This window comes from Natator depressus, chromosome 7 (assembly GCF_965152275.1).
Source record: "Natator depressus isolate rNatDep1 chromosome 7, rNatDep2.hap1, whole genome shotgun sequence".
In the NCBI taxonomy this organism is placed as follows: Eukaryota; Metazoa; Chordata; order Testudines; family Cheloniidae; genus Natator; species Natator depressus.
In genome coordinates this window covers 96,615,260-96,632,546 of record NC_134240.1, presented here as the reverse complement: position 1 = coordinate 96,632,546, position 17,287 = coordinate 96,615,260, and the positions used below count along the sequence as shown (strand labels likewise).

The 17,287-nt window shown below is 39.5% G+C and overlaps 1 protein-coding gene across 2 annotated transcripts in view; it reads left to right on the top strand.

Annotated features, from left to right (window-relative positions):
- Positions 1 to 11,828, top strand: part of LRRC27 (leucine rich repeat containing 27) — a 55,679-nt gene extending 43,851 nt beyond the window's left edge. For both annotated transcript variants that reach the window (XM_074959119.1, XM_074959120.1), the window contains 3 exons: positions 2,012 to 2,163; positions 4,311 to 4,437; positions 6,263 to 11,828. In XM_074959119.1, coding sequence (XP_074815220.1) covers positions 2,012 to 2,163; positions 4,311 to 4,437; positions 6,263 to 6,403 — 420 coding nt within the window. In that variant the 3' untranslated portion in view covers positions 6,404 to 11,828. The remainder of the gene's footprint in view (positions 1 to 2,011; positions 2,164 to 4,310; positions 4,438 to 6,262) is intronic.
- Positions 11,829 to 17,287: the final 5,459 nt, after the last annotated feature.

Here is a 17,287-nt window from a genome sequence, read left to right as displayed (position 1 = left end):
CGACTCTATCTAGTAGTGTGGCACCATTAGTCCCTAACACTCTGAAGGCCACAGCACCATCATGGATCTGAGCTATGCATCTCCTCAGAATCATCTTCAAAACTGGGGGATGAGAAATTCCACCCCACAACATACTTACCCAGACTGTCGCCTTCTTATAGAGGATCCAGACACACCTCACAGGAAAGATATTGGGACCTACAGAATCCAGGCTCCACCAGGGTCTTACCCACCAATGCCCATGTGGCCTTGCTGGGGACCCTGGTCAGCTCAGAGCAACTTCAGCCCCAGAGAGCAATCATGCCACCAGAAAGCTGCCGCCTCCAGAGCACCACACATTGAGATACCCCACCACCCTTTTCCAGTACCTACACAACCACAAGTAGAGGAGGAGGTACTGGCCCCACAAATGAACAACTATAAGACCCATTAAAAGGATGGCCAAGATCCTCCAAATCCCTGTTGAGGCAGTGGAAGAACAGACATATAAACTGATAGACATATTTCAAGGCTCCGCAGTAGGGAAGATGGCCCTCCCAGTTAATGAGGACATTATACATCCAGCCAGAATTTTGTGGCAGACACCTGCTTTGGCACCACCTACATCCCACAGACATCCAGACAAGAAATATCAAGTGCCTTCTGTGGGTGCAAAATTATTTTACACGCATCCTATCCCATCCTCCCTTGTCGTCACAGCAGAAAATGAAAAGGCAAAACAATTCAGATCCACACCACAGGAAAAAGAGCCAACGAGCCCAGATTTATTTGGCTGGAAAGCCTACTCCTCAGCAAGCCTGCAATTCTGTGTAGCCAGTTATCAGGCCATATTAGCTGGATATGACTTTTGCATACATACGAGGCTGCTTCCCTTTGTCGACAACTTTTCCCACAACACTTATGAGGACTTTGTGTCACTAGTTAATGAGGGCCAGCTCATAGCCAGAATGAGCCTCCAAGCAGCACTGGTACAGCAGATATGGCTGCCAGATTAATGGAAATGGCTGCCATCATGCGTTGGTCATTGTGTTTTTTTTCACACCTCTGAGCGACAAAAGTTTTGCTGACATAAGTGCTAGTGTAAATATGGCCTTACTGTGTGCAGTAACTGTAGTTCTTTGAGATATGTTCTCCATATGCACGTTCCGCAACCTGCCCTTCCATCGCCTCTTCCTTGGAGTCCTATTATAAGAGATGCTACAGTGAGAAGGAACTGAATGCCTTCAGAGAGGATAAAGAGTGTATGCACACCCTATAGGTGCTGCTAGCCAAAATAACTCAGATCTCTAGCACATAAGGCACCTGCGCACTAGCAGTGGAATTTGCATGTGGACAATACATCTCAAAGAACTCCAGTTACTATACATGGTAAGTAACTTCCCTATATTTTTAGAGACTGAAAGAGCTTTCCTTTATGGATATATGTATACTGTATACTCTACATGTAGAGGAAGATTTTCAGTGCACACATGGGACTTGGTTCTATCATGAAATTGCTTTACAATGGGAGTTGGTTGCCTTTTGTGTCTTTGAAAATCTCCCTTGCAATTATTTAATTTCCTTATCATAGACAAAATAATCCATAAGAGATGTTGTTTAAACCAAACCTTTCTTCTCACAGTCTTGATTCTTGGTGCACTGAACACTGTAGATAATCCTCCTCTTGTAGTAATGGAATAATTTTCATAATAAATTAAAAGAGGAGTTAAAAATATGGAAAATGTCTCCACAATATTAAATCAATCCTAAGGATTGTTAGAGAAACCCTCCCTATCAAGCATAATGTTTGTAGGAAAGACTTTGTTGCATTTCTGGTGTCTCAAATAACCACCAACCACTCAACAAAAAATGTTTACCCATTTTAAAAACATTTTGCAGTGGTGATCACTGGGCATGATTTTAAAAAAATAGCTTTCCACAGACGCTTAATCTCAGTACTGAAATAGTTTTTAATTGATGTTGCCTTTCCATGAAATGTGCCCATCCCATATTATGTTGCACTTTTTTATAGATATCAAAAAGTGCACCATATGCTACTGATAACATCAATTATCACAGCACGAGAGAAGGATGTGAAAACCTAAAGAAACGCACGCCTGAAAAAAGTGAACATGTGAGAAGAATGTTGAAAGTAAATTCTATAAGAAATGCTGAAGCTGCAAGGTTAGTAACAAATACCATAAACCTTAATATTTGTTCTTAGAAAACACTGTGGGGGGCATCCTTCTGTTTTATGAGTGTGAAGATATAAATAGATTGCTTTGCTGTTCCACATAACAGAAACATCTTTCATCTTTATAGAACAAAATTAACTCGCCTAGTAAAAAATAAAATCTAGTTCTTAACAGCTAAAAATGGTTCATGAAAAGAACAGTTATTCTCTCTTCAAGATTGGATCTGCATCTGAGCTGCATCCATTTCAGAATCCTTCATGTATAGTGCAACTGCAATAGCATGTGGTCATAATAATAATGATATTGTACTAAGGGCTTGTGTACACTTACAGTGCTGCAGCAGCACAAGTGCACTGGTGCAGTTGTGCTGCTCTAGCACTTAGTGAAGACACTACCTATACCAACGGGAGAGCTTCTCCAGTCACCGCAGGTACTCCACCTCCCCAGGATGCGGTAGCGAGGATCACTGGAGAAAGCCTCCTGTTAACATAGCACTGTCTACTCAGGGGGTTAGGTTGGTATAACTATGTCGTGGAAAATCCACACCCCTGAGCAACATAGTTATATCGACATAAGTTCCTAGTGTAGACCAAGCTTTATGCACCTATCTTTGTACATGTTAAGGCAATGAATGTGGGCCAGAGAACTGGGCAGGGATTGAATGTAAGTGGTCCTTGTCGTCTGTCATCTGGGCTGAAAGGATCCCAACTAATTGATAGCCAACTCTCAAAAGGTTAAACTGGGATAAAAGTTTGCATGCTTATCTGAATTACTTTGGTCTGGGAACATGGGTGTTTCTTCTCAATTCTCTCTCTCACTCCTGGTAGCCTTCAAGAAGATACAGTTTCTCCTGTTATTCACCACTCTACCCTGGGCATTCAGGCCTTTGTGTTCAGGCAGTTTATGCTGCCCTCTCTTGCAGCAGCATCGAGTGAGATGGTAATTTACTCCCAAAAGGGGGTTGAGCCACATACACATATATTCTAATGCTCCTGTATAATAAAACAAAGAAACAATAAAACAATGAAACCAGTGTCATTTTAAAAGTGTGCTATGAAACTACGCTCCTATAGCATTAAGGTCCTCAGAGTTCTAAAGCCTTCAGTTCTTTTATCTTTATTTAAAAGTTCTTCAAACTAATTTTAATTATATATAGTTACACACCAAAAACTGCATTGCAAAGTCAAGCACTCAAAAATTAGGAGATGGCAGAATTAATGTTGCCTGCACAACTTTAATTGTCCCTCTTATGCATATGCATTATGACAGCCTTCAACTACATAATCACACATTTTTTTTACCCCATGTAACCCCTCCCTCAGTTGGTGCACAGAATGGACAGTGCTCACTAAATGATCAGCTAATTAATAGTTTGTTTTATCCTCGTTGTTCAGAGCGTGGTCCCATGTCTTATCTACTGCACACTATTCAAACCCTGCTCTGAAGATAGAATTATTGACTTCCTCATCAGCTGCTATTCGGTGCTCATCACTATAGTATTTCAGTGCTTCACAAACCCGTAATGAATTTGTTTTCTCAACACCATTGTGTGGTGAAGTGTTGTTATTAGTTCCATTTAACAGATAGAAAACTGAGCCACAGAGAGATTAAAATCAAAATGCCCACTAATTTTGAGAGTCCAATCTGAGGCACCTACAGCCTGAATTTTCAGAGTACTTAGCATTTCATAGCACTTTACATGTTCAAAGCACAGCTGCTTATGACTTCAGTTGCAGCTGTCAGCGCTTAGCCAATCAGACCCCAAGGCCTCAAGCTGGGCACCCAAAATGACAAACACAAAGTTATAGGCCAGCTTTAAAAAGTTTTGGTTTAAGTGACTTGACCAGCATTACATAGGAACTCTATGGCAGAGGCAAATTCATTTCTCTAGAGCAGCATTCAACTGCTTGAACTATGAAACCACCCTTTCTATTCCTGCAGTCCCTTGCGTAATTGAAGAGTAGAACATAATGCAATCGCACAACTCCACATTAACCAATGCAAAGAGAACTGAACTTTTGTTTTTGTTCCCCTGGATTATGTTTAGATGCAGCAAAGGTTTAAAACTAGTTTTCTGGTTCTTTTATATTAATTGAACCTTTGCACTTCCAATCTATTTTTGTCCTGTTTATTCAGACCCTTCAGAGTAAAAGAATTGGAACAACGCATCAAACAACATACACAAATGATGAAAGAAAGAAGAAAAAAGTCAAAAGGGACACCCCAAGAGGAAATGCAGAGAGCAAAACAAGACTTTGAAATTGTAAGTGTCATAGCTTCACTTTGACATACAGTGCCCTGCACTTAATTCAGTCATTGGTTTAATTTGATTTTTCATTAATTTGATCAAATCCTCAGGCACCAAACGCTTTGTATTAAAAATACTAATTTCACATTTGACTTTGGTCACTTTACATTAAGGTTATTATTGCATAATTCAATGATTGTGTATAGAAAGTTGCAGTTTCATTAAGATTGATGTTAAAATCTGGAATAAGATAGAGGAAAGAGTCCAAGAAAGACATAATAGATGGTAAAAGGTGAATGCAACTTCAAGTGATGTAGATATTTTGATATTATAAGAGCTACCATGTGCTGTGCAAGTTGCTCTATGATTGTCATGTTTCAGAGTAACAGACGTGTTAGTCTGTATTTGCAAAAAGAAAAGGAGTACTTGTGGCACCTTGATTGTCATGTAGCTATAAAGGTGAAATCCAAAATTTTCAGAAATGGGAACCTACAGTTAAAATAGGGACTTAGAAGTCCATATTTAGACATCTAAATAAGTGGCCTGATTGGTTAGGTAATATCACATTTTAGCCAAAATCAGAATGAGATGCTTCATGATAAAATAGGCCTCTATTTTTCATTTAGACTATTGTATTTTTAATTTGTTTTCTGTATTCAGTAAAATCCAGCAGTTCCAAATCAATTCTTTAACCAGTGACTGATTCTGCAACTGCAGGCTAGGCGAATCCAGATTGTCTGTTTGTTCATTTATGTGAGGGATTGCTATATGCTGATTTAAATCAAATAGTTCATTTTCCAAGTTTCTATATATATTTAGTTTAATTTTTTATAGATTTTTATAAGATTTTTTAAAAGACTATTTTGAAATAGACTGCCAAGGTCCCAATCCTGCAAAGATTTGCACATGTACTTCACTATAAACTTTGTAGATTAAGTGAGTGCATAATTCTTTGCAAGATGAGAGTCTAAGGGCATGTCTACACTTACCTTCGGAGCGATCGATCCAGCAGGGGTTGATTTATTGCATCTCCCCTCCCACCCCTCAATGTAGACCAAACCTAAGAATTTGTGAAACCTACAGATGTATTACACTGGCATATTAAAACCATCCATTTCATTACACTTTACAAAATTCAAGATGTGCTTAACAGCAAAAGGGAAGAAAATGTTCTCAAAAAGTGAAGTACTATCTTTAAAGAATGAAAAACTTTATGAAGATTTATAACATCTACCATGAATTTCCTTCAAAATTCAGGATTTACTACAATTTAAAGAATAATATATATGTAGGAATATGAATCCTGCTTTTTCTTATACTGGCAAAGAAGTAAATGTATGTATCAGTGTGAGGATTAAAATACCTAGAAATAACGTTTATTGTTAACAGGAATCATGCATATCATCATAGGCCTGATTTTCAGCCATAGCCTCTATTTGTGTGCATGCAAAATTGCCTGTGCACATACTTGCACCCACACTTTGCAGGTGCAAAAACCTGTATGCGCTCGTTTGAACTTTTCTAATGTAAGCACATACTTAAATATTAGAATTCACATCTGCAAATCCATGTTTGACTTTTGTGGTTGCAAACTCTTAACATTGGCACACAAGCCATTTTTAAAGTGTATACAGAGGTGTTCTACCTGCGAAGTGTAGGTGCATGGATGTGTGTATGCAGTTTTGCATGCACACAAATGGAAAATGTTTAGATACCCTGCTGAAAACCTGGCCCGATAAATCTATGCAGTTCCTTCTTCGGTTAAATATATAATATTATTCAGATAAATTAGACTTTTTAAAAACTTTTTCTGGTGATTTTATTTCATTTTTTATCATAGGCTGAAAAGCTTCAGGCTGAGCTAGCACAAGTCAAACAAGAACTTCAGCAGGAGTATCGGTTTACTGCCTTCACAGGCGAGCCTGTTCCTGATTCACCGAGAATGCAGCCTCAGAATATCTTTTCTACCATGAAATTTTAATTGCCTGAAATTCTTTCAAGATCATTTGTCTTACAGTATCCTATTGGAAAGCTCCTTTTCAGTAGGCTTTAGAAGTGCTCCTTTTATTACCTATTCTGGTTGATTGTGTTTAACAAAGTTTTAAATTAGAATGATAATAAATCATTCTATCTTGCCCACTCAACTAACATAATTTCAGTAGATTTATAGTTACACGGTTATAAAGTGTTTTGGGTGTTATATTGTGTTTCTTTTACTATTTCTTTTTGACCTTCTTAAGATCCCATTCTGCAATTTTTACTCAAACCGCCTATTGAAATATGCTTCAGTTGAAGTTTTGCCTAGGTGGGAATTGCAGAATTGTCCTTTACATTGCACATTATTTGAGGCAAGAAACTTTTTTTATTTGTATGTTTATGAAATTAAAATACCATGACCACCTACAGTGCTATATAAATTAATAATGTAAAGAATAATGTATCCCCAACTATGCACTATATCTTAAGGCTGCAGTTGCATCAGGGGATTCTGGTGTCATAGCCACCACATGAGTAATTGTTATAGTGCGGCTCTGCTATCTAAGGATACTTTTCAAATTCAGGAAGATCCTGGGCACTAGAAATATGATTGTTTGTTTATTTTTCTTCAATGAATAAAATATTTAAGTATTTTATTTTCAACTTTCTTTCCCCTAGGTGGCATCACTTTCTGTCTCCAGCACAATGATGTAGGGCTTGGATCCTGTTTGCAGACAGTGGGAGCTAACAGCTCCAAAAGTGATCAGCTGCAGCTGGAGGGAATGTGCTGCCTGCTGCCCTCTAGTCCAGGAGGGAGATCCAGATGTTGGCAAGGCAAGGGAACCACTGAAGGAAGCAGGAGAAGGAGAAGTGTTGGGAATATTCTGCTATAGCTAGTGACCCCCCTCTTCCCTCTCCCCGTCCCCCCCATTTGAATGAGTGGAGAGGAGACAGGAAAAGACTGGAGGAAAGATTTCTAAAAGAGCATTGTAGCCAGGAATAGAAAGCAGCTGAGCAGGAAGCCAAGAGTATAGCAAGAGTAGGGGAGAAGAGCACTCCTGTATGGGAGATAGGTGGGATAGTGATTGGGATAGGGAGGACAAGGGACAACCAAAAAAGCCAGCTGTAGGGAAGTGAGGAAGAAGGGAGTAGGGCTGGAGTCAGTCCTTTTGAAGGGACCTATTATCAATCAATTCCTCCCCCAATCTCCCAGCAGTTGTGTCTGTAGTACCCCAGCAAATTCCTCTAAGTAGCTCCCTTGCTTTGTCAGGGTCTGGATCACCCTGCTGGTGAAGGGGAAGCAAGTGACAGATTATCTCAGGCTGCGGCTAAATGCCTTCAGAGCTGCCATCCTCTGAAATCTAATCCCTTCAATATCAGGCTGCAGCCAGAAAGTGGGGCCTCCCAAAGGAGAGAAAGAGAAAAGATAAAAATAAAACACTTGAGCCTGAATCACCACAGTGTGACACCAATTGTATAGGAGTGTTACTCCATTGAAATCTGTGGAGTTACCTAGATGTAAAACTGGAGTAATGCAATAGTGTATGAAGACCTTCTGCCTTTCTTTTCAAAGCAAAATCCCCATTATTTATTGTACTAATGCCCAGGAGTCTCCTAAATGTAGAAGTCTTTAGTATTTAAAATGGTGCTAATGACCCTTTAATATCACGAGAACCCCAGAAGGAAACAGTGGATAATTTCTGAACATTATGTCTGTTTTTTCATTTTATATATTGAAATACAAGTCTTCCCTCCCTGTCTGGTCTTTGGCTTCTCCCCTCTCAGCCTCCTCTCCTTGTTTCTGGAGTCATTTGTCTTTCCGCTGCACTCCATGCCTCTCTGGGGTTTTTCACCTTTCTCCAGCTTGAGGGTGTACATTTAAAACTTACCTGAACTCCAAATGTCTGTGATTACAGTTTGATTGAAATATGGCCTGCTACTGGGGCACAAAATCAGGGTCATGAAACAGCTCTCTAGTGGCAGGAAGCGGTGCTAGATGAGGAAGAGCTGAATTCACGGTTGGTGGGAGGAGGGGTTCCTGTGAGGAAAATGAGGTGCAAACCTATGGGGTGTCCTGTAGAGGAATTTTTTTTCGAGGAAGAGGATGGAGAGGACAGAGAGGAAAGGGTTGCTAGCAAACAGAATCCAGGAGTGGCTGGTATTGCTGGTACTTCAGAATATGTGGCCCAGTTTGATCATGTCTTAATCTGCTCCTGGATACATACAGTTTTACATGTTCGTATTTTGGAATCAAATACTGATTAATAATAAGGATTCAATACCTACTGAGTCAAGTTCTGCTCTCACACAAGTGTACAGTCCAGAGTAACTCCCTTAGGGTATGTCTACGCTACCTGCTGGGTCAGCGGGCAGCAATCGATCCAGTGGAGGTCGATTTATCGCATCCAGTCTGGATGTAATAAATCGACCCCGTGTGCTCTCCCGTCGACTCCTGTATTCCTCCACCATGAGAGGCACAGGCGGAGTCGACGAGGGACCGGCATCAGTCGACTCACTGTAGTGAAGACACTGCGGTGAATAGGTCTAAGTACATTGACTTCAACTACGTTATTCACGTAGCTGAAGTTGCGTAACTTAGATCGATCCCCCTGCAGTGTAGACCAGGGCTTAGTTTCAGTGGAATGTCTCTGGATTGGCGCTGTTGGAAATGAGATTGCAATTTGGCCCATTTTTTTGTATGACTGCTAACACTGTAAAATGTTGTTTAATCATTCTGTTCACTGTTTCCATATATACTAAATGTGTAGCAATGTACAGTTAGCCATTAAAAAACGCTAACATTGAAGAGAAAATACAAAGCACTTGTATACTAATCACTTAAATATAAAGTGATCATATAAAGTCAACACAATTATTTTTACCTGAGCACTAGTTATTTTTAAATTCAAGACTATTATTAAAATAATTTGTTCTTCTAAATACACTTATAGTTCATACTGTAATCTTAAATGATATTGCCTAAATAAATTGCATTAGTGCATAAAGATGTATAAGAGTTTGGGTCTGGCCAGATTATTTAAATGGCTAGTTTACTGTTGTTGTAAAATCTGCATTGTAAGCTGTTTTGCTCAGTGCAGCATACACTTGCCTTTGCACCCAGCTGGTGCAAAGGTGGGAAAAGGCCACAGCTCCACCATCATTCTGCCTTTCCCTGCCTTCTCTGAAGATGCTAGCACCAGTTGTGACACTGGCTACTGCCAAGCACAATACCAGCACTCCCCTGCCACACTATGTGTGGCCCCTACACACGTTTGTGCAAACGGGGAAAACCCCTTGTGTCCTCTTTCCACTCTGCACAGTCTTAATTTGCACAAATATTATGGGCCAAATTTGCCTCTTGTTTGTCCATCTTTTTAATAGAAATGTCACTCAATCTACTGTCAGTTGCATTGATGTAGATTCAGTGTAAATAAAGTCCATAGAGTTGCTTTGAATGTACATGAGTGAAACTGAAAGTAGAGGTTGTTTTTTTTATCATTTGTTTGAAAGCTTGGATTTTATGAAAAGGGGACAAAAGAATAAAATATCTTGATACTTGAACCTTATGTTTCCTCTGCATCAAATTTCAGTGGGATAACATCAGCATTGTTTAATTTATAGTCTCTTACTTTTGTTGTCCCAGGAATTATGTAAATATCTAGTCTTGTAAGTAGACTTCCAGTGAATGTGGAACATCTTGCTTTCAATGATACTTCAGAAGGTTGTTTTCCTTCTGCAGCTCACTCTGGATTTCTCTGTCCTTGATAGTGTCAATATTCTTCTTTATGTTTTCACATTGCTCTCAATGTATTTTCAAGGTTCTGAAGATCAACAGGAAAGTCAAGGCTGATTGTCTGAAATCTATAAACTGTCCTCTAGGTACTATGGTTAGCACATAAAGTGGTTTCCACACTAAATAAATACCAGGTCAATGCCATTTTTTTCAATTTTTCAATTTTAAATTTTGCCATTTAAATTAACAGAGAAGAACCTTGAGCAGTGAAGGTAAACTTTTGCTACTTTATTTGGGCAAGTCTCGACATGAAACTGCCCTTAATCTTTAAAAAGTGAAAGTCAGAGCCCTATTCTGCAGTCCTCAGTGAAGCAAAGTTCTCATTGCCTTCAAAGAAACTTTATTATTAGCATACTTTCAACTGTGTAGATTAGGTCTAAATGTGATCTTGAATAAAACTGGTATGAGCTTATTAAAAGTATACCCAATATTTGTAAAGGGTAGTTCAGACAAGACAATAGTTCAGACAAGTCTTACTTCAGTGGGTACTTTTCAAAATTTAGAAAAATGTAAGGTAAATATAGAATTGAAAATAACAGAATTATGAGAGTGTAGAGTTTGATTAACACCAAATGTGGGGGTGAACTGCCTTTTGAGAAGTTCTTGCTCATATCCAACATGCAGATACAAGCCATCATGGGAGTGAGGAAGTCCAGAGTCTAATTCTGGCTCTGTCACCAACTTGCTATGTGTTACTTTGCAGCCACTTCTCTCTGTAAATGGAGATATCTGTACTTATCTACCACAAGGTGTGGTGAGGATAAACAAATGTTTCTATTATTCTTTCAATATGTAAAGCCCTATAGCATTGATTACTAATAGATTGTACAGAGTTAGAGTGATTGACAAATTTGGATTAGGGGAAAAAAAACTTCTCTTTAGGGCACATTTAAGAAAGGAACCTAGCTTCGTCTTTTGTTTGTTTGTTTCCCCTCCCCCTTCTTTGAAGCACTGAGCCAGGATCACAAATTAGGTGCAAAATGACATATCTCACAAGATCTATTTCTTACATTTTCAGGTGGACTGGTGTAGGTGGACTTTAGGCATTCTTGCCTTGCATGTGATGTGCAGCTTAAAAGGCTTTAAAAGTTATCAAAGAGAGGTTTGTCTTGCGTGGTTCTCTTCTGGATCAATAACTCTGATTAATGGGAGGTAGAGACTCAGCAGTGTTTTTCATTTGATTTTGAACAAATATAAATGAGATTATTTATTACTGTGTGGGTTCTATTTGTATCTTCTCTGACATTTTCTGCTTAAACAGAAGTGAATTCATATTCTCTTATTCCCTTTTCAGGAGTACCAAATCTCCAAGGGGGATTGTGGGAAAGATGTGCTAGCACAAAAATGAATCATGTTCTGTCTTTGTACGGGCAGCAAAGAGTGGTCAGTTCAGGCGGTGATGATGATTAGCAGAGATGAAAAATACTCATTTCTGGGGATATGGCAGAACAGAAGTAGCACCTCTGACATAAGTGCTGGAACTAGGGATGCTGTCGTACCCCCTGGCTTGAAGTGGTTCCTTCATATACAGGATTTACAGTTTGGTTCAATGGCTCTCAGCACCCCCACTATACAACTTGTTCCAGCATCCCTGACCGCTCTCACAAAGATAAACAAGTACTTAAGGAACCAGACTACACTACACTTTGACTTTCAAGGTCTTTTATGACTGTGCATAAAACAAGCTCTGATCCATTCATTAAACCTCTTTCTTTTTTTTTTTTTTACCATATTTAATCTTATCTGTGGTATTTCTATTGTAATTTCTATATAAGTTTCAGGTTTTCTGTCTCTTAACAAATATAATTATAATTATAATTACATCTGGAAAAACTGTTAAAAGAATGTTAAGGTTGCAAAGTAAAACATTCAAAAGTTAGGAAATGCCAGATTAAAGGTTCTCTGTGCAAGGTAATTCAGCCCCCTTGTACATATGCATTACGATGCAATCTTTAATTACATGATCACATGCTATTTTTACACAGGACCCTGCCTCATTCAGTAACTTTGTAGCTGGTTAGTCAAGATTTCTTTCATCTTCAACATTCAATTTATAGCCCAGGCCTTATTTAATGTACATCGCATGGTTTGTTGGGGATATAAATGTTCCCCACATGGTTTGTTTGCAATCAGTCATTGCAAGAATGTGTAGTGCATGAGAGCCAGAAAGTGAAACTAAACAGAAAGATGAAATTGACTAATCTACTTTCACTGTGAAAGATGAAGTAGAAGATGTAATAGTCTTGGGGTTCATTAAATAACAAACTAGTGAAGGAGAAAGGAATAAAACTTTAATAAAACAAACTGGAGAGCTTGTGCAGTAAGCTCCTGCACACAGACATGTGTCTTCCCACTACCCTTCCTCTTCCCTGCCTGCCTCCAGGACACATCTCCAAATTCCCATACTCACAACACAGTCCCTTATGAAGGATTCAGAGTAACAGCCGTGTTAGTCTGTATTCGTAAAAAGAAAAAAGAAAAGGAGTACTTGTGGCACCTTAGAGATTAACCAGTTTATTTGAGCATGAGCTTTCGTGAGCTACAGCTCACTTCATCGGATGAAGTGAGCTGTAGCTCACGAAAGCTCATGCTCAAATAAACTGGTTAGTCTCTAAGGTGCCACAAGTACTCCTTTTCTTTTTCCTTATGAAGGAGTGTCTCTAAATTATAATCTTCTACAAACATATCTCCACAGCAGAAGTAAAAAAACAAATAACAAAATGCACACAAAAAATAAAGTAGATTTTTAAAATTATTTCACTGTATTAATAATGTAACGTTTGTTTGGTTTTGAGTAACTCAGGTAATCCTGGCCCTGTTGATATCAATGGGAGTTTTACTATTGATTTTAATACGGCAGGATTTCACTCTGTCTTTTTGAAAATACTGGAACAAATTCTTAGCTCCTCTTCTGGCTGCTTTTTGTTGTTCAACTGGTGCAAAGCAGCTGGAAAGCTGCCCTAACAGGAACATAGAGGAATTCCCGAGGAGGCATAAATCTGGTCTAATTGGCTCTACACCTCATGCTCTTGGACCCCAAATATAGAGGGTGTGTTGGTGAAGGAGAACTTGGCATTCCAGTGATCCTTTTCTGGCAGAGCAATCCCTAGGGCAGGGGTAGGTAACATATGGCACGCATGCCAAAGGCGGCACACAAGCTTATTTTCAGTGGCACTTACACTGCCCGGGTCCTGGACACTGGTCCAGGGGCTCAGCATTTTAATTTAATTTTAAATGAAGCTATTTAAACATTTTAAAAACCTTATTTACTTTACATACAACAATAGTTTAGTTATATACTATAGACTTATAGGAAGAGATCTTCTAAAACATTAAAATGTATTACTGGCACGTGAAATCTTAAATTAGAGTGAATAAATGAAGACTAGGTACACCACTTCTGAAAAGTTGCCGACCCCTGCCCTAGGGACTATTACTCTTGGAGTAACTGAGAGCAGACCTTAGGCTACACTAATTTACACTGAGGGCCAAACAGCCTCCAGCTAGCACTCAAATGAGAAGAGTGGTAAAATAGCTTAGAGCAATGTTTTCCCCTCACTCCCTTTGGATGCTATGCCAACCACAGCTCAATCAGACCCATGGATCTGACCGGTCATATTTAACCTACAGTATTTCTCTCTAAATGTACTTTGCTAAAGGGGATGCATATAACTCTCCCAGTGTTATTATTTATTCGAGTTGGTTGCACTGCTAACATTGGATTATCATTTGTGTGGTACTGATGTTTTATTGCTGTGTATTGTTAGTGTGCCATGAGGCTGATCAATAGATGCATTATATAGATATGAAATAAATAAGAATATTGTGGAAGCATGATTTCCCCTCTATGACGTCTGAAGTTTTGGCAACAGCTGGTTTTGATGCATCCAGAGGAATTATCATCATTGAGCCTGGACATATGTTTGGCTCCCTAGAATTTAAGGGGCCAAGGATTAAACTGCCATACGCTACTTTGGTGATAATTATCTCTACAGGATTCCAGAACTGGAAACAACATGAAGTGATTCATGTCCATATTTAATTTAACAGCTCACTTTATGAAAGAGAAATGTCCTCCTAAACAATGAGCACATTTTCATGGCTGTCTTCTGATTATGACTTTTTTTGGATCACAAATGTGATTTGTATGATGCCTAATCAATTTCATTATCGCATAAACCACCTTTCCTTTTAATGTCTCCAGGTTCTCAATAGCTGGCTGGGCGAAGGTCCCAGCAGTCTTTTCCTGTGTATCTGTACAACTGCAGACTGAAATACACAAACCAAATGTACATAAAGCACAGTGGTGTATATGAAAGTCAAGTAAATAAAATATACTCAATATCACTCATAGACCAACATCTTGAATCCTGGTGGCCTAACTCCCAGGATCAGGCCGTAACAACAACAATAAGAATTCTCTGACATAGATTTATAAACATAATCAATTCCAGAAATTTCAAACTTGGGTGCCTAAAGTTAGGCTTCTAAAATCCGTATTTAGGCACATAAATAAAAATCCTGATTTTTACAGGATGCTGGACACCTGCAGCTCCCATCTGGCCACATTTATGTAGACATCTATCAACTGAGGAGCCTATGTACTTGCCCCATGTACTTTTTCATATATTTGGCAAAGTACCTTTTTTAGTTCAGCTGAATAAGTTTATGCTGAATACTTTGAAGATACTTTCTTCTTAAGTATTATTAATAATTGGAATCTGTCTAATAATTTTAATATATAACTTTATAATCATTTTAATGTCCAATGTGACAAACATTTTGCTGGGTTTGTCTATTTTAAACAGCTTAAATTTGGAATACTGCTAAAGATGAACTTGGACATAAAACTTATTCCTTTAATTCTCAAGTCTATTGTCCAGTTAACTGTTTGCTTCTGCTTTGGACTGTAGAATTAATCTGCACTGGTTTGACTACTTGGTGATGAAATGCCAGAAATATTACAAGAAGCTACTGTCATTATGTGCCAACATTTCTACACTGTTTTATGCTGCAAAGGTAGCTTTCCAGATGCTGAATATTAACTGACTCCGCTTTAGATCAGGTTATTAAATCTGCTCCGCCATTTTTCCTTCCCTGGACAGCATTGGCGTTGGATTACATCAGTATGCTTCACTATATATGATGATATATCACATGAATACATCATTAAAGTGACAGCTTGTTCTGATGATGAATTATCAGTGTACATTATGTATTTCTCACAAGAAGCTGCAGTCTGGAGAAAAGCAAATCCAGGAGTGGATTTAGCTAGAGATGAAAAGCATGTGCTAAGGTGCTTTTATGGTCCCAAATGCTGGGGACTGTGTAGATATAGACTGTGCAATAATACCAATATACTGTAATTTGCTGTTGTGTGCATCTGTGCACCTAGAGGACACTGATATCTTTTAAAGTCATAAGATTCTGCCAATAATGTTGCCAGCCTTATTTGTTCTGTGGTGTTTGTCCAGTCAAAGTGCAAAGGAAGAAATTACTCTAAGGGTATGTCTGCACTGCCATTAGACACCGGCAGCTGCACCACGCCAACTGACTCAGGCTCACAGGGGTTTGGCTTAAGGGGCTGTTTAATTGCGGTGTAGCCATTTGGGTTCAGGCTGGAGCCTGGGGCTCTCGGACCCTGCACAGTGGGAGGGTTGCAGAGTCTGCACCCCAAGCCAGAACATCTACCCCACCATTAAACAACCCCTTGGCTTGAGCCCCGCAAGCCCAAATCACCTGACACAGGTCAGCCATGGGTGTCTAATTGCAATGTCGACATACCCTCGGAGCAAGCTTCACCATCTCACCATCTTTCCTGGTAGAAATACTACTACCCAACTCTTATGTAGTGCTTTTCACAGCACTTTACATGGTAGCTCAGTATCATTATCCACATTTTACAGAGGGGGGCCTGTGGCACAGACAGGGGAAATAATTTACCCAAGCACCTAGCACGCTAGTAGCAGACCTGGGAAAAGAACCCAGGTTCTTTATCAGTAAATTTTTCTCCAGACATTGTTGCCAAAGAGGTTCTTTATTCTGAAGTGCTTACAGAAGGTTGAAAGAAGGGGCCCACTGTCTCTCTCCTCCTGTTATTGTGGGGTTTTGGAATCCATTCTGAGCATAGACTTATTAGCCATAACCCTGCCACTTCCCAGTCTGCCCACAGTGCCCTTCTCTGCATGCATCCACCCCAACCCCCGAGTCACCCCAGGCCATGCCAATGGGCCCACTGGCTGGCCAGCCCAAGCCCTGGGCCAGCCCAAGCCACCCCAGTTGGCCCGACCCCCAGCCCAAGCTGCCCCGGCTGGACCAGACCCTGGCCACCAGCCAAACTCCAGACATGGCTGGAGCTGAGCCTCTGCTGGCTTCAGGGGGGCAAAGCATGGGCAGGGCCACAGGCTGGGTCAGGGAAGGCTTAGCCTTCCCTGACCTATGATACCCACCGCTCCTACTCGAGTCTGTCAACCTGGACTCTGAGCCTCGCTGCCACAGGTTGTGTGTAGACATACCCTCAGAGTCTGAGTTTTCACTAAGTTTAAGCTGTTAAGGGAAAGAAATTTAGTCAGGCCACTTAAAACTCTTTGCTTTTGTTAATACCTATTTAATTTGTTAAAAAAATGAATTAACAGTGGCTCCTATTGTTTCAGCTACCTATCCCATAAAGGAGCATAACTGCTTTTTTATTTATCCTGGATGAGAAGTGGCTGTTATGCTTACATGCTTCAACAAGGTTTCGCCCAACCCTCAGCATTACAGGCCTACCTCTGCCTGCTCTTACACCTCTCCCAGGTTCTCCAGCCAAACCAGAATTTAAACTCTGCATATTTCGAAGTTAAAAAAATTGTAGAGAAAAATTGTGCTTATCAAACAAACAAAAACTTTTCAGGCCTTCATACATCATAGAAAAGCAAAAAGAGGGCACAGGATCAATTTTTAAAAAATCTTTTACATGTCACCTTTAAAAGTGACTTTTTTGTGTGCATTATAAAAATGGAATGATTAAACAGGAACAATAATAATTTTCATTCCTAAGGCACCTACTATACAAGGATCTCAAAGCACTTTACAAATGGTAACAAATTAGTTGAG